This window comes from Manis javanica, chromosome 15 (assembly GCF_040802235.1).
Source record: "Manis javanica isolate MJ-LG chromosome 15, MJ_LKY, whole genome shotgun sequence".
Lineage (NCBI taxonomy): Eukaryota > Metazoa > Chordata > Mammalia > Pholidota > Manidae > Manis > Manis javanica.
The window spans coordinates 31,151,278-31,169,439 of NC_133170.1; the positions used below are offsets into that span (position 1 = coordinate 31,151,278).

At 38.2% G+C, this 18,162-nt stretch overlaps 1 protein-coding gene across 14 annotated transcripts in view; it reads left to right on the forward strand.

The window, feature by feature from the left end:
• Nucleotides 1-18,162, forward strand: part of ERC1 (ELKS/RAB6-interacting/CAST family member 1) — a 724,558-nt gene that overhangs the window by 400,426 nt on the left and 305,970 nt on the right. For all 14 annotated transcript variants that reach the window (XM_073222497.1, XM_073222500.1, XM_073222503.1 and 11 more), the window contains one exon: nucleotides 8,495-8,655. In XM_073222497.1, coding sequence (XP_073078598.1) covers nucleotides 8,495-8,655 — 161 coding nt within the window. The remainder of the gene's footprint in view (nucleotides 1-8,494; nucleotides 8,656-18,162) is intronic.

Here is an 18,162-nt window from a genome sequence, read left to right on the forward strand (position 1 = left end):
GCCCTTTATCATTATGTAGTGTCCTTCTTTATCTCTTGTTACTTTCTTTGTTTTGAAGTCTATTTTGTCTGATATTAGTACTGCAACCCCTGCTTTCTTCTCACTGTTGTTTGCCTGAAATATGTTTTTCCATCCCTTGACTTTTAGTTTGTGCATGTCTTTGGGTTTGAGGTGAGTTTCTTGTAAGCAGCATATAGATGGGTCTTGCTTTTTTATCCATTGTATTACTCTGTGTCTTTTGATTGGTGCATTAAGTCCATTTACATTTAGGGTGACTATTGAGAGATATATACTTATTGCCATTGCAGGCTTTAGATTCGTGGTTACCAAAGGTTCAAGGTTAGCTTCTTTAGTATCTTACTGCCTAACTTAGCTCGCTTATTGAGCTGTTATATACACTGTCTGCAGATTCTTTTCTTCTCTCCCTTCTTATTCCTCCTCCTCCGTTCTTCATATGTTGTGTGTTTTGTTCTGTGCTCTTTTTAGGAGTTCTGCCATGTAGAGCAGTCCCTGTAAGATGCCCTGTAGAGGTGGTTTGTGGGAAGCAAATTCCCTCATCTTTTGCTTGTCTGGGAATTGTTTAATCCTGCCATCATATTTAAATGATAGTCGTGCTGGAAACAGTATCCTTGGTTCAAGGCCTTCTGTTTCATTGCATTAAATATATCATGCCATTCTCTTCTGGCCTGTAGGGTTCCTGTCGAGAAGTCTGATGTTAGCCTGATGGGTTTTCCTTTATAGGTGACCTTTTTCTCTCTAGCTGCCTTTAAAACTTTTTCCTTGTCCTTGATCCTTGCCATTTTAATTATTATGTGTCTTGGGTGTTGTCCTCCTTGTATCCTTTCTGTTGGGGGTTCTGTGTATTTCCGTGGTCTGTTCAATTATTTCCTCCCCCAGTTTGGGGAAGTTTTCAGCAATTATTTCTTCAAAGAGACTTTCTATCCCTTTTTCTCTTTCTTCTTCTTCTGGTACCCCTATAATACAAATATTATTGCTTTTGGATTTGTCATATAGTTCTCTTAGTGTTGTTTCATTCCTGGAGATCCTTTTATCTCTCTCTATGTGAAGTTCTATACGTTCCTGTTCTCTGGCTTCTGTTCCTTCAATGGCCTCTTGCATCTTATCCATTCTGCTTATAAATCCTTCCAGGGTTTGTTTCACTTCTGTGATCTCCTTCCTGACATCTGTGATCTCCCTCCAGACTTCATCCCTTTGCTCTTGCATTTTTGTCTACATCTCATCCCATTCCTCTTGCATTTTTCTCTGCATCTCTGTCAGCATGTTCATGATTTTTATTTTGAATTGTTTTTCAGGAAGACTGTTTAGGTCTGTCTCCTTCTCAGGTGTTGTCTCTGTGATCTTTGTCTTCCTGTAGTTTTGCCTTTTCATGGTGATAGAGATAGTTTTCAGAGCTGCTACGAGTGACAGCTGGGAGTTCTTTCCTTCTTGTTGGTTTGTGGATTTCCTCTCCTGGGAGAATAGCAACCTGTAGTGGCTTATGCTTGGCAGCTGTGCGCAGACAGGGCTTCTGCTACCTGATCTGTTGTTTGGAGTTTATCTCTGCTGTTTCTGTGGGTGTGGCCTGGCTGGGGCTGCTCCTCCAAAATGGTGGAGCCCCGTTGGAGCGGGAGCGGCCAGAAGGCTATTTATCTCCGTAAGGGGCCTCTGTGCTCCCTGTTGCCCAGGGGTTTAGAGTGCCCGAGATCCCCAGATTCCCTGCCTCTGGGCTAAGTGTCCTTTGCTGCCCCTTTAAGACTTCCAAGAAGCACTCTCTAAACCAAAACAACAAGAGCAACAACAAAAGAGGGAAAAAAAATGAAATAAATAAATAATTTTTAAAAATAGAAGGGGAAAAACACACGATTTTGTTTGTCCTCAGGTGCCGGTCTCAGGCACCCGCTCACCGGTCTTGCTTCCCTGTTTCCCTAGTATTGGGGTCCCTGTCCCTTTAAGGCTTCCAAAAAGCACTCACCAAAAATAAAAATAAAAACCACTCCTGTTTGTTTGTTCTCCTGCATTGGCCTCAGGCACCCGCTCACCGGTCCTGCCGCCCTGTTTCCCTAGTATCCAGGACCCCACGCATGCACTGTGTCTGCGCTCTGGTCCGGATGGCTGGGGCTGGGTGTTCAGCAGTCCTGGGCTCCTTCTCCCTCCCGCTCAGAGCTCTGTCCTCCCGCCAGGAGCCAGGGGGAGGGGCGCTCAGGTCCCGCCAGGCCGGGGCTTGTATCTTACCCCCTTTGCGAGGCGCTGGGTTCTCACAGGTGTGGATGTGGTCTGGATGTTGTCCTGTGTCCTCTGGTCTCTATTTTAGGAAGAGTTGTCTTTGTTATATTTTCATAGATATATGTGGTTTTGGGAGGAGATTTCCACTGCTCACACTGTCATCCTAGCTCTGCCCTCAGTGTTTTATATAGCAATATAATTGTGTTTATGTTAATATATTATTACATTATAATTAATTATATTTGTTAGGATTCTCTAGAGAAACAGAACCAGTAGTATATATATTGAATGTTGTGTATGTACATATGTTGTGTATGTACATATGTATAATATACACACATATTCTATAATACATATCCTGTTGGTTCTCTGTCCTTGGATAGCCCTGACACACATATAATGAAAGCAGTTATTTCTCTGTCACACTGGAAGTTCAACATGGTTGGCGCTGCTTTAGTTGATGACTGGGTTGGCTCGTTCTGGGCCTAGCCAAGAGGAAGCAGCTACTTGAATGCTGTTTCCTTGGAAGTGACACGGATGCTGCCTAACCACACATACAAGCCTTAGCTTGTGTCTGGTCTTCTAACAGTTAATTGCCCAAGGTAAGTCACATAGGCCAAAATCAAGGGTCAACGAAGTGTACTCTGCCCACCAGGAGGCCACAGTAATAAAGTGGATATATAATAATACTATAGAGGAATGAATAATTGGTGCCACTAATTCAGTCTACTCCTTTAAGCAGTATAAAAGTAGGAAATATCATATGACCCTGGGTAAAGGGAAGTATTTCTTTAACATTAGGATGTTAAAGTCACAAATCCTAAATTAAAGACAGTAAATTAATTTTTATTAAGATATTTATGGTTACCAAAAGATAACATATCAAAGAAACATATAAGCTACAAACTGGGAGAAGAAATTTTCTATGCTTGTAACTGATTGAAAGGTTGTTATCTAGAACTATATGTTCATCTTTATGTTTAAAACTCCTCCAAATCAACAAGAATTAAGAAAAGCTGTTTGGGAGTGGGAGGTGTGGTTTGACCAAGAGTTTCAAGGAAGAAGAAGCAGAAATGACACTAAATAAATGAAACATGTTGAATTTCACTGATTATTATCAAAGTCATAGGAGAATTTGGTAAATTTATTGAGAAATGTGTAATGAAGAAATTAAGACTATTGCCATCTGAACCCACTGTCAATGTTATTGCTGAAAGTGAGACAACCATTATGTATGTTTTCATGTGGTGTAATATGAAGTACACAGCCTTACTTATGCAGTACTGTTGGGAAGGTACTAAAAATCAAACCAGGTACTAAAAATCAATCCTGAATCTAATGAGGCCTTTAGATACAACTTTCAGTTTACTGGAAACACAGGACAAGAGAAACACCTTAAATACCACCATTAAAAAAGAAAATAAAAAATGTTGGGCAAGTTACACATTTTTGTCAAGAAGTTAGTGGCTTGGGAAATTGAAAATGTGAAGCAATAGGGCAGTTGTCCAAGCCCTTTTTACTCAGATGAACATTCTTTCCTCACTGAATTGCCAGACACTCTTGACAAATCAATTGACCATAAAAATTAGAGTTTATTTCTGGATTCTCAATTCTTTTCCGTTGATTTCTTTCTTTGCCCATTCTAAATGCCAGTACTACCCTGAAGCTTTGTAGTAAGTTTTGAAGTCAAGAAGTATGAGTGTTCCAGTTTTTTCTTTCTCAGGATAACTTTCATTATTCTGGCTCCCTTTCATTTCCATATGAATTTTAAGGTCAGTTTGTTAATCTTTGCAAAGAAGTTTTTTATAGGGATTACATTGAACCTGTGGATTAATTTTGGGAGAATTGCCATCTTAACAGTAAATCTTTCAATGCACAAGCATGATTTCTTTCGATTCACTTAATCTTTAGTTTCTTTCAACCATGTTTTGTAATTTTCAGTATACATTTCTTCTGTTAAACTTATACCTATGTATTTTTTCTTTTTGATGCTATTTTAAGTGGAAGTGTCTTAATTTCCTTTTCAGAATGTTCATTGTATGGATAGACAATTCAATTTTTGTATAATTGGTCTTGTATCCTTCAGTCTGTGTATATCTGTGTATTATAAATCTTTTTGTGAATTCCTTAGGATTTTTCTATATATAATCTTCATATCTTCAACTAGAGAAAGTTTTATGTCTTCCTTTCCAATGTGGATGCTTTTTAACTTTTTTATGGCCTAATTTTCCTGACTGTCATCTCTAGTATCATATTAAGTAAAAGTGGTGAGAACAGACATACTGGTCTTGTTTTTGGTCTTGGAGGGAAAGAATTCATTTTTTCATCATTAAATGTAATGTTAGCTGTGGGTTTTTTTGTAGAAGCCCTTTGTGAGGTTGAGGAAGTTCTGTAGCTCTAGTTTGTTGAGTGTAATAGTCATGAAAGATTATTGGAAATTGCCAAATACTTTTCTACATCAATTAAAATGATAATGTGATTTTTGTCCTATGTTCTATTAATATAGTTTATTGCATAGATTTTTTTATGTGTTAAACCAGCCTTGCATTCTTGGGATATATCCCAGTTTTTACATCTTCTTGAGTTTGGTTTTCTACTATTTTTGCATCCACATGCATAAGTGATATTCCTCTGTAGCTTTTTGTTCTTTCTTGTAATGTGTTTTCCTGGATTTATTATCAGAGTTTCTGTGTTGTGATCCCTGCTTACCATGATCCCTACCTCTCTTCTTTGTGGCATAAGACGTGTGAAGTTCATCCTTTGTACATTTCTTGCTTCAAATCTGGAATCAGCCATTTTTTAAAGGAGTCCATTCGATTTAGTGGGAAATGTAATCTGGGTGCTGTGGTGCTTGGTGTTGCTGGCTGCCATTGCTTTTTATTCCCAAGGGTGAGGAGTATATAGGTGTGTATTTTGCTCTTTGTTATGGAATATACACATATGGTGGGCCCCTTTTTTATGTGCATGAAAAAATATCTTAGATGAAATATGAAAGTACATTTGTACAGTGCTCATTAAGCAGTGATTTATTTTGTAATGTATACATCAGAGGCAAAAATAAAGAAATGCAAAGAAATAAGGAACACAAATTAAGAATGGTGATTACCTATCACAGGGGACTTGGAGGATACAGTTGGATAGATGCACTTAGACAAAGCTTCTGGGTGGTGAGTATATAGTATGTTTTGCTTTTAGTTCTAGAATACATATTCCTCTTTTATATGCAATAGTATTTCACATTGCTCATTTATGAAACTTAAAGGTGTTTGTGTGCAATATAAAACATTGTTAAATTACTCCTCCTCTAATTTAGAAGTATTTATTAAAGAATCTCTGATCTTTTTGCCTAGCAGGCTGAAACTACCTTCCTATCATGGCTATTGAAGTCCTTCTACTGTTTATAGTGCTGAGGCAGTTGGATATCCAACACTGATAGCAATGAATTTTTACCAGAAATCAGTTGCATATATGTTATGGATCTAAATGTGAAACAATTTAATCCAATAAAGGATTTGAAAGAAAGAATAGAAGAGTATCTTCATGACCTGAGGTACACAAAATTTTCAAAACTTCTGAACATGAAATATAAAGGACAAAGTTAGTTAGCTAAATTCCATTAAAATTAAAAGCTTAAAAAAATTTTTTTTCAAGTTAAAAAATTAAAACATGGATGGACCTGGATGGGATTTTGTTAAATGAAATAAGTCAGACAGGGAGAGATTGTAATACTGGATAATGTCACTTATATATGGAGTCTTAAAACAATTCTCAGAAAAAGAGGAATTGGAGGAAGGTAGTGGTAGTCAAAAGGTACAAACTTCCAGTTATAACATAAATGAGTACTAAGAATGTAATGTACAACAAGACTATAGCTAACACTGCTCTGTGATACACAGGGAAGTAGAGTGTAAATCCTAGGAGTTCTCATTATAAGGAGAACAGTTTTTTTCCTTGGTTATTTCTTTTTATTGCATGTATATGAGAGTATGAGCATTAGCTGCTCTTATCGTGATGGGCATTTGACAGTGTGTGTGAACCGAGCCATCATGCTGTGTGCCTTAGAGACACAGTGATGTATGTCAGTTGTTTCTCAATAAAACTAGGAGGGGAAACCCACTTTTATTAATCAGAAGTGTGTTCAGTAATTGTTGCTCTTTTCATATAGTCGAATACCATACAGTTATGAGAATTACAGAACTGTAATTATACCCAACAACATGGATGAATCTTTATATATATATATATATATATATATATATAAATCTGTAGTTAAAATTATATGCTATGTAATTCCATTTGTATTAAAACAAACAGGCAAAACTAGGATGTTAGAGTAATGCTTACTCTTTATCTGGAAAGAAGATATGAAGGGGTTTCTGGGGTAATGTACTGTTCTATTTGCTGGTCTGTGTGCTGATTCTACATAGGTGTGTTCACTTACAGAAAATTCTTCAAATTGTGCATTTATTATTTGTGTATTTTTCTGTGTTGTATTTCAGTAAGAGCTGACTGAAAATTTTAGATGCCTAAGAGAATATATAAAGTGGGCTTTCTTTTGTGTAGAAAGAGGAAGAATAGGTTATTTACACATGCTTGCTTGTGTATGTATAAAATGCCTCTCCAAGTTATATAAGAAACCAATATCTTTGCTTGCCTGGGATGGTAGGGAGATTTTTTTTAGATATGTTTAAGATAAGTTCATAATAGATGGATACATCTCATTAGAGGTTCTATAAGTGGTGCAGTCCATTACTGATTTTGTGTTATAAGAACATGCCATGGTGTGTCATTTCAGTTCAGTTTTAGATAAGATTTTATGTAAATTAAACTGATAAAATGGAATCATCCTTAAGGGCAGTTTTCAAAAGGGTGGATAGTTATATATAATATGTTGATGTAAAGCTTGTAGATAGGTGAATACATATGCTAGGAGAGCTGCAGAATAATATATATCCTCACAGCAACTGGGACTGTGAGGATGCTAGTAGCTGAGAACATTTACCCGATCACTTCTCAAAAGATACACGAAGTATCAAGTAATTCAAAGGCCAAAAAAACTACACATATCTGTTTATTATCAGTGTTTAACAGCTGTTACCAATCAATGTGGAGATTGGTTAGGCCTGAGGCACTAATATCCAGGACTGTTAACACCTCTGATTTGTTACACTGCAGCTTTGTCTCCATACTGCTTTCAGCCATAGCATCACACCATGGTTTAATGTGGGAGTCCATGAATGGCAGATCCCCTATCTCTGCCTGCCCCCACCTCTGCATCTGAGAAGGCTGTTGCTATCAAGGTTATTTCTTGGCTGTCAGCGACCTTACACAACAAAGTCTTGTGATCGGTGTGCTTCCCTAGTTCATTACCTGTTGTGCTTGGTTTTTGGTAATAACAGACATTTTTGTCAGCATAGTTTTTGCTTCTAAATTAAAAAGAACATGTTTATTTAAATAATTCCGATTTGGAAACCTCCCAGCATAAGTGGAAGTGACTGATAAAGTACAGATCTTGCTCTCTTGGTTTCTCTTTAGCATTCTATTTTCTTTCTGTCAGGAGAAAGCATTTCTTTTTAAAGTATTCTGCCTTCTCTCTATCTGGTCATTTATTTCTCCTTTTTCCTACTTGCCTTCCTTGAAAAAACTACCTAACTGGCTTTAAAGCAAGAAATTACCTGATTGAATACTAGCTATTTCTTTAAAAAGAAATTCTTTTTAATGGTGCAAATAGAAAAATCTTTGTTTGGATGAATAAAATTGACATATTTATACTGAATGTGTTATTAGTCAAACATGTCTTTTATTTCCTAAAATCCTTGTACAAATACTTATTAAGGTTTTGTTCCTTGTATTTTTATCTGCATTACATTGTTATTTCCATGGAAATTTCTTAATGAGATCTGTTTCCCATTTCCAATAAATTTCCATTTCTAAATAAATTCCTTAATAAGAGGGATTGTCTGTGGCAGAGTGTAACTTCTTAAACTGATGACTTATATCCTTGTGTTCCTTTAAAAGGAACTTGTGTTCATCAAAAAGAAAATGAAATTGTTTCTGACCTAAACTGAGAATTATAGTGGAGGGATGCTCAGAGATTTATTTTTTTATTTGCTATATCTTCTTGATGTATGTTTGATCCAGAAAGAGTGCAGAAGTTTTGATGTGTGTGTAAGTCTTCAATTTTTTGGGCCCACATATTACCCATTGCCCTGCTCCTCTGACTTTAATTGATCAAGATGTTCAACTCTTCTCTCATCTGTATTTATCATAGGTGGAGGAGTTACTGATGGCCATGGAGAAGGTAAAGCAGGAACTAGAGTCCATGAAAGCAAAGCTGTCCTCTACTCAGCAGTCTCTGGCAGAAAAGGAAACTCATTTGACCAATCTTCGGGCAGAGAGAAGGAAACACTTAGAGGAAGTTCTGGAGATGAAGTAAGTATTTACATAAATCTTACTCTTCAGGCATGTACTTAGTAGAAATACTTTTCCTTGATGCTTTAGTCTTCTGGCCCTGTTTATTACCCCTGACACACTTAGCTTAATTTTAATGCTAACTTGTGTTTCTCATTCCCTAGAACAGATTTGTGACAAATCTTGTTCAAATATGATTATTTCTTAAAATTGTCTAGAGTATATGTATCTATATTCAGTTGCATCTCAAATTTGTGAGATCTGAAAAATTCGAGCATATTGTTGAGTTCAGTGAGGAAGATAACTGTTGGTCCGGAAGTCATGTGATGAGTAGGCCATTTTTTAAAAACATTTTTTTTTATAATTATTTTTTATTCAGGGGTAGTTGACACACAGTATTACATTAGTTTCAGATGTACAACACAGTGATTCAACATTTATATACATGATAATTCTAGCTACCAGCTATCACCATACAAAGTTGTTACAATATTTTGACTACATTCCTTATGCTATACATTACATCCCGGTTATTATTTATTTTACAATTGGAAATCTGTACTTTTTTTTTTTTTCTTGAGAAGGCATCTCTCATATTTATTGATCAAATGGTTGTTAACAACAATAAAATTCTGTATAGGGGAGTCAATGCTCAATGCACATTCATTAATCCATCTCAAGCCTAATTCTCGTCAGTCTCCCATCTTCTGAAGCATAACGAACAAGTTCTTACATGGTGAACAAATTCTTACATAGTGAATAAGTTCTTACATGGTGAACAGTACAAGGAGAGTCATCACAGAAACTTTTGGTTTTGATCATGCATTATGAACTATAAACAATCAGGTCAAATATGAATATTCGTTTGATTTTTATACTTGATTTATATGTGGATCCCACATTTCTCCCTTTATTATTATTATTATTTTTATTTTTAATAAAATGCTGAAGTGGTAGGTAGATGCAAGATAAAGGTAGAAAACATAGTTTAGTGTTGTAAGAGAGCAATTGTAGATGATCATGTGTGTGCCTGTAGACTGTTTGCTAATCCAGCTAGACAAGGGCATTAAAACATCCACGGATGCAGAAGCTTTCTCTCAAAACAGGGGGAGTGAGGTTCTAAGACTCACCACTGTTGATCCCCAATTTCTCACCTGATGGCCCCCCTGCAACTGTGCCTGTCTTAGGTTGTTCCTCCCTTGAGGAATCTTACCCGTCTCTGTCTAACCAGTCATCTTCCGGGGCCATACAGGGAAATGTAAAGTTGGTAAGTGAGAGAGAAGCCATATCGTTTGAAAAGGTTAGCTTTTTACTTCTTGCAGATTTATGCCCTGTGGCTTCTATGCCCAGCATTTCTCTTGAGGTATCTTTACCACTTGGAGGAATTATGATACTCGGTAAATTCAATATGAGGCACGAATTCTATTTAAGGGTTGTAATTAGGAAGGAAGAAGAAAAGCTATAGAGGTAGCACATGGAAGAAAACATGGGAGGATTAATTATTTCTTTGACATATCTTCTTGTAGAGTAACTTAAGCATGTATATGTTTAAAACTACTAACTAAATTGCGCACACACATTAACATAATAGGAATACAGTTACATAACCAAAGCACATCTATAATTACCAGCCATCTCCAGTGAAGCCAATAAAACCACTTAGGCACCCTAGGCATTTGTGAAAATTTGTCTATGATATTGTCCAACTGTACTTGAAGAGTCTGAGAGAAATCAGACAAATTAAAACAACCCATTCCTGGGAACTGTACACATCCCATATGTTCTTTTAACTGTAGATAGCCTGTAGTCATAAGATTTTGGAGCGCTACGACTTGCACTTCTCCTAATTCTTGGTTGAGTTCCAACAGTATAGATCCAGTCAAATTTGTTGTTTTACCTTATGCACAGGCCAGCTTAGATATCTCCTTCTTCATTCCAATGGCAAGTCCAGGAACTGGTGGGATGGATGCAGCTACAACTGCAGCATCACCTGGATCTTTGTTGAGGTTTTTTGATGATCATTTTCTGGTATGAGTCTTCCAGAGAGTGCTGATGTTGGAAGTTCTTCTTCATATCGTATCTTAGTTCATTTTCTGGGTAGCCAAATTAGGCTTTGATCCTCTGTCTAAACACAAACAGACTGTTTGCCCACAGTTTGATATGCCCTTTATACCATTGTGTACAACTCATTGGAGGTCACCACACAGGAACTGCATTTTTTTTTTTTTAAGGGACGGGAATAGTATCACAAAAGTGTACCTCCATAGCCGATCATCTGACACCCTTTATGAGATCAAAATTAAGGATATTTAAAGCATGCGTTAATAGTTGATTTATCATTAGTTTTATCCTGTCAAGGAGTAATCCCCCTTTTCTTTCTGTCTCTCTTTTTTTTTATTCTTTAATCTACACTTACATGAAGAATATTATGTTTACTAGGCTCTCCCATATACCAGGTCTCCCCTATAAACCACTTTACAGTCACTGTCCCTCAGCATAGCAAAATGTTGTCGAATGACTACTTGTCTTCTCTGTGTTGTACAGCCCTCCCCTTTCTCCCTCCCCTGCTATGCATACTAATCTTAATACCCCCTTTCTTCTTCCCCCCCTTATCCCTCCCTGCCCACCCATCCTCCCCAGTCCCTTTCCCTTTGGTACCTGTTAGTCCATTTTTGGATTCTGTAATTCCGCTGCTGTTTTGTTCCTTTCAGTTTTTCCTTTGTTCTTATACTACACAGATGAGTGAAATCATTTGGTATTTCTCTTTCTCCACTTGGCTTATTTCACTGACCATAATACTCTCCAGCTCCATCCATGTTGCTGCAAATGGTTGGATTTTTCCACTTCTTATGACTGAGTAGTATTCCATTGTGTATATGTACCACATCTTCTTTATCCATTCATCTACCGATGGACATTTAGGTTGCTTCCAATTCTTGGCTATTGTAAATAGTGCTGCGATAAACATAGGGGTGCATCTGTGTTTCTCAAACTTGATTGCTGCGTTCTTAGGGTAAATTCCTAGGAGTGGAATTCCTGGGTCAAATGGTAGGTCTGTTTTGAGCATTTTGATGAACCTCCATACTGCATTCCACAATGGTTGAACTAGCTTACATCCCCATCAGCAGTGTAGGAGGGTTCCCCTTTCTCCCTTTCTCCACAGCCTCGCCAACATTTGTTGTTGTTTGTCTTTTGGATGGCAGCCATCCTTACTGGTGTGAGGTGATACCTCATTGTAGTTTTAATTTGCATTTCTCTGATAATTAGCAATGTGGAGCATCTTTTCATGTGTCTGTTGGCCATCTGTATTTCTTTTTTAGAGAACTGTTCAGTTCCACTGCCCATTTTTGAATTGGGTTATTTGTTTTTTGTTTGTCGAGGCGTTTGAGTTCTTTATATATTCTGGACATCAAGCCTTTATAGGATCTGTCATTTTCAAATATATTCTCCCATACTGTAGGGTTCCCTTTTGTTCTATTGATGGTGCCTTTCACTGTACAGAAGCTTTTCAGCTTAATGTAGTCCCACTTGCTCATTTTTGCTGTTGTTTTCCTTGCCCGGGGAGATATGTTCAAGAAGAGGTCACTCATGTTTATGCCTAAGAGGTTTTTGCCTATGTTTTTTTCCAAGAGTTTAATGGTTTCATGACTTACATTCAGGTCTTTGAACCATTTTGAATTTACCTTTGTATATGGGGTTGGACAATGGTCCAGTTTCATTCTCCTACATGTAGCTGTCCAGTTTTGCCAGCACCATCTGTTGAAGAGACTGTCATTTTGTCATTGTATGTCCATGGCTCCTTTATCAAATATTAATTGACCATATATGTTTGGGTTAATTTCTGGAGTCTCTAATCTGTTCCACTGGTCTGTGGCTCTGTTCTTGTGCCAGTACCAAATTGTCTTGATTACTATGACTTTGTAGTAGAGCTTGAAGTTGGGGAGTGAGATCCCCCCTACTTTATTCTTCTTTTTCAGGATTGATTTGGCTATTCGGAGTCTTTGGTGTTTCCATATGAATTTTTCAATTATTTGCTCCAGTTCATTGAGGAATGTTGCTGGTAATTTGAGAGGGATTGCATCAAATCTGTATATTGCTTTGGGCAGGATGGCCATTTTGACGATATTAATTCTTCCTAGCCATGAGCATGGAATGAGTTTCCATTTATTAGTGTCCCCTTTAATTTCTCTTAAGAGTGACATGTAGTTTTCAGGGTATAGGTCTTTCACTTCTTTGGTTAGGTTTATTCCTAGGTATTTTATTCTTTTTGATGTAATTGTGAATGGAATTGTTTTCCTGATTTCTGTTTCTGTTGGTTCATTGTTAGTGTATCGGAAACCTACAGATTTCTGTGTGTTAATTTTATATCCTGCAACTTTTCTGTATTCCTTCATCAGTTCTAGTAGTTTTGGAGTGGGGACTTTAGGGTTTTTTATGTACAATATCATGTCATCTGCAAATAGTGACAGTTTAACTTCTTCTTTACCAATCTGGATTCCTTGTATTTCTTTCTTTGGTCTGATTGCCGTGGCTAGGACCTCCAGTACTATGTTAAATAACAGTGGGGAGAGTGGGCATCCCTGTCTAGTTCTCGATCTCAGAGGAAATGCTTTCAGCTTCTCACTGTTCAGTATTATGTTGGCTGTGGGTTTATCATATATGGCCTTTATTATGTTGAGGTACTTGCCCTCTATACCCATTTTGCTGAGAGTTTTTATCATGAATGGATGTTGAATTTTGTCAAATGCTTTTTCAGCGTCTATGGAGATGATCATGTGGTTTTTGTCCTTCTTTTTGTTGATGTGGTGGATGATGTTGATGGATTTTTGAATGTTGTACCATCCTTGCTTCCCTGGGATGAATCCCACTTGGTCATGATGTATGATCCTTTTGATATGCTGTTGAATTCTGTTTGCTAATATTTTATTGAGTTTTTTTGCATTTACATTCATCAGGGATATTGGTCTGTAATTTTCTTTTTTTGGTGGGGTCTTTGCCTGGTTTTGGTATTAGGGTGATGTTGGCTTCATAGAATGAGTTTGGGAGTATTCTCTCCTCTTCTATTTATTGGAACACTTTAAGGAGAATGGGTATTATGTCTTCTCTGTGTGTCTGATAAAATTCTGAGGTAAATCCATCCAGCCCCGGGGTTTTGTTCTTGGGTAGTTTTTTGATTACCATTCCAATATCTTTGCTCGTAATTGGTTTGTTTAAGTTTGTGTTTCTTCCTTGGTCAGTCTTGGGAGGTTGTATTTTTCTAGGAAGTTGTCCATTTCTTCTAGGTTTTCCAGCTTGTTGGCATATAGGTTTTCATAGTAGTCTTTAATAATTCTTTGTATTTCTGTGGAGTCTGTCGTGATTTTTCCATACTCATTTCTGATTATGTTGATTTGTGTTGATTCTCTTTTTCTCTTAATAAGTTTGGCTAGAGGCTTATCTATTTTGTTCATTTTCTCAAAGAACCAGCTCTTGGTTTCGTTGATTTATGCTATTGTTTTATTCTTCTCAATTTTGTTTATTTCTTGTCTGATCTTTATTATGTCCCTCCTTCTGCTGACTTTAGGCCTCTTTTGTTCTTCTTTTTCCAGTTTCGATAATCGTGATGTTAGACTATTCATTTGGGATTGTTCTTCCTTCTTCAAGTGTACCTGGATCGCTATATACTTTCCTCTTAAGACTGCTTTCGCTGCGTCCCACAGAAGTTGGGGCTTTGTGTTGTTGTTGTCTTTTGTTTCTATATATTCCTTGACCTCTGTTTTGATTTGTTCATTCATCCATTGATTATTTAGAAGCATGTTGTTAAGCCTTCATGTGTTTGTGAGCCTTTTTGTTTTCATTGTAGAATTTATTTCTACTTTTATACATTTGTGGTCTGAAAAACTGGTTGGTAGAATTTCAATATTTTGAAATTTACTGAGGCTCTTTTTGTGAGCTAGTATGTGGTCTATTCTGGAGAATGTTCCATTTGCACTTGAGAAGTATGTATATCCTGTTGCTTTTGGATGTAGAGTTCTATAGATGTCTACTAGGTCCTTCTGTTCTAGTGTGTTGTTCAGTGCCTGTGTGTCCTTACTTATTTTCTGCGCGGTGAATCTATCCTTTGGGGTGAGTGGTGTGTTGAAGTCTCCTAAAATGAATGCACTGCAGTCTGTTTCCCCCTTTAGTTCTGTTAGTATTTGTTTCACATATGCTGGTGCTCCTGTGTTGGGTGCATATATATTTAGAATGGTTATATCCTCTTGTTGGACTGAGCTCTTTATCATTATGTAGTGTCCTTCTTTATCTCTTGTTACTTTCTTTGTTTTGAAGTCTATTTTGTCTGATATTAGTACTGCAACCCCTGCTTTCTTCTCACTGTTGTTTGCCTGAAATATGTTTTTCCATCCCTTGACTTTTAGTCTGTGCATGTCTTTGGGTTTGAGGTGAGTTTCTTGTAAGCAGCATATAGATGGGTCTTGCTTTTTTATCCATTCTATTACTCTGTGTCTTTTAATTGGTGTGTTAAGACAATTTACATTTAGGGTGACTATTCAGAGATATGTACTTATTGCTGTTGCAGGCTTTAAATTCGTGGTTACCAAAGGTTCAAGGTTAGCCTCTTTAGTATCTTACTGCCTACTTAGCTCGCTTATTGAGCTGTTATATACACTGTCTGCAGATTCTTTTCTTCTCTCCCTTCTTATTCCTCCTCCTCCGTTCTTCATATGTTGTGTGTTTTGTTCTGTGCTCTTTTTAGGAGTTCTGCCATGTAGAGCAGTCCCTGTAAGATGCCCTGTAGAGGTGGTTTGTGGGAAGCAAATTCCTTCAGCTTTTGCTTGTCTGGGAATTGTTTAATCCCGCCATCATATTTAAATGAGAGTCGTGCTGGATACAGTATCCTTGGTTCAAGGCCCTTCTGTTTCATTGCATTAAATATATAATGCCTTTCTCTTCTGGCCTGTAGGGTTCCTGTCGAGAAGTCTGATGTTAGCCTGATGGGTTTTCCTTTATAGGTGACCTTTTTCTCTCTAGCTGCCTTTAAACCTCTTTCCTTGTCCTTGATCCCTGCCATTTTGATTATTATGTGTCTTGGTGTATTCATCCTTGTATCCTTTCTGTTGGTTGTTCTGTGTATTTCCGTGGTCTGTTCAGTTATTTCCTCCCCCAGTTTGGGGAAGTTTTCAGCAATTATTTCTTCAAAGAGACTTTCTATCCCTTTTTCTCTCTCTTCTTCTTCTGGTACCCCTATAATACGGATATTTTTCCTTTTGGGTTGGTCACATAGTTCTCTTAGTATTGTTTCATTCCTGGAGATCCTTTTATCTCTCTCTATGTCAGCTTCTATACGTTCTTGTTCTCTGATTTCTATTCCTTCAATCGCTTCTTGCATCTTATCCATTCTGCTTATAAATCCTTCTGGGTTTTGTTTCACTTCTGTGATCTCCTTTCTGGTATGTGTTATCTCCCTCTGGACTTCATCCCTTAGCTCTTGTATATTTCTCTGCATCTCTGTCAGCATGTTCATGATTTTTATTTTGAATTCTTTTTCAGGAAGACTGGTTAGGTCTGTCTCCTTCTCTGGTGTTGTATCTGTTATCTTTGTCTGCCTGTAGTTTTGCCTTTTCATGGGAAAGAGATAGTTTGCATAGGTGGTCAGAGTGACAGCTGGAAAAGCTTTCCTTCTTGTTGGTGTGTGGCCTTCCTCTCCTGGGAGAATAACGACATCTAGTGGCTTGTGTTGGGCAGCTGTGCGCATACAGGGCTTCTGCTTACTGCCCCGTTGCTGTGGATTTTATCTCCGCTGTGTCTGTGGGTGTGGCCTGGCTTGGGCTGCTGCTCCAAAATGGTGGAGCCCCGTTGGAGGGGGAGTGGCAGGGAGGCTATTTATCTCCATAAGCGGCCTTTGTGCTCCCTGCTGCCCAGGGGGTTAGAATTCCCGAGATCCCCAGATACCCTGCCTGTGGGCTAAGTGTCCTGTTCTGCCCCTTTAAGACTTCCAAAATGCACTCTCCAAGCCAAAACAACAACAGCAACAGCAAAAGAAGAAAAAAAAATTTAATAAATTATTTTTAAAAAAAGAAAGAAAAAAAGAAAAATGCACGATTTTCTTTGTCCTCAGGTGCCGATCTCAGGCACCCACTCACCAGTCTTGCTTCCCTCTTTCCCTAGTATTGGGGTCCCTCTCCTTTTAAGACTTCCAAAAAGCACTCGCCAAAAAAAAAATAAAAATGGCCGCTCACATTTCTTTGTTCTCCGGCGTCGGCCTCAGGCGCCCGCTCAGAGGTCCTGCCACCCTGTTTCCCTAGTATCCAGGAGCCCACGCATGCACTGTGTCTGCGCTCTGGTCCAGATAGCTGGGGCTGGGTGTTCAGCAGTCCTGGGCTCCCTCTCCCTCCCTGCTGACTCTTCTCCACCTGCTGGGAGCTGGGGGGAGGGGCGTTCGGGACTCGCCGGGCCGGGGCTTGTATCTTACCCCCTTCGCAAGGCGCTGGGTTTTCGCAGGTGTGGATGTGGTCTGGATGTTGTCCTGTGTCCTGTCGTTTGTATTTTAGGAAGACTTGTCTTTGTTATATTTTCATAGATATATGTGGTTCTGGGAGGAGATTTCTGCTGCTCTACTCATGCTGCCATCTTGGCTCCGCCTCTAAAAACATTTTTTATTTTCAACATTGCTAAAGGTACACAGAGGTAGAGAGATTTGTCTAATACCCACCATATTTAACAGTGAACATTTTGCGATACTGTCTAGTTTTTACAAAACCGTAAACATTTAGCCCATTCATGCTATATGTCATTTTCCTACTTGCCCCGTATCTTGTGACTTCTGAGGTAACTGTTGTGAAGCATGTATGCATCTGCTAGTACATAATAGATGCTTCTTTTTCTTCTCTGTGATTTTGAAAAGTTCTGATTTCCTTCTCTTTAGAACAAGTACATCTCCTTTGAAGGTGCAGCACTCCTGTCCCCTTTATTATTCCCAATCTTCATGCGTCCCTAGTTGTTCTATTTTGCAGAAGCCAGGTGACCCTGGGGCCCCTCAGTTACCACTTTTACTTTAGCAGCTACCCACATTTTTGTTGCCTTTGCTTCTGTCTCTGAGGAGATGCTCTCTCTCCTTTAATCCAACCAGCTGCTGCTCTCTGTCACAGACTAAGCACTCGTCCCCTCCTCCTCAATCTTTCTCTGTTAATTTTCTCTCACATAATCCGTGCTCATTTTCTATTAGTTACGTCTTCTGCGTAAATGTACAGTCTGTCTGACCTAAAGTAAACAGACTTCTCAGTCTAGCTAGCACTTTATGCTTCCATTACCTCTTTTTTTCTGCTACTTTGAACTATCATTAAATGTTGAATCTCAGAACTAGAGACCAGCAGAGGATATTGCCATGATACTTTAGCATGAATTTCATGGTTTATGTTTATTGTGATATCATAACAGCAACCCCAGATTTGAGGATGCCAGTATGTGAGAATCACCTATGATTATGTATTAATGGACCCCAGGGCAAGAGTAAGGGATGAAGTGACAAGTACTTGAAGCCAGAATAGA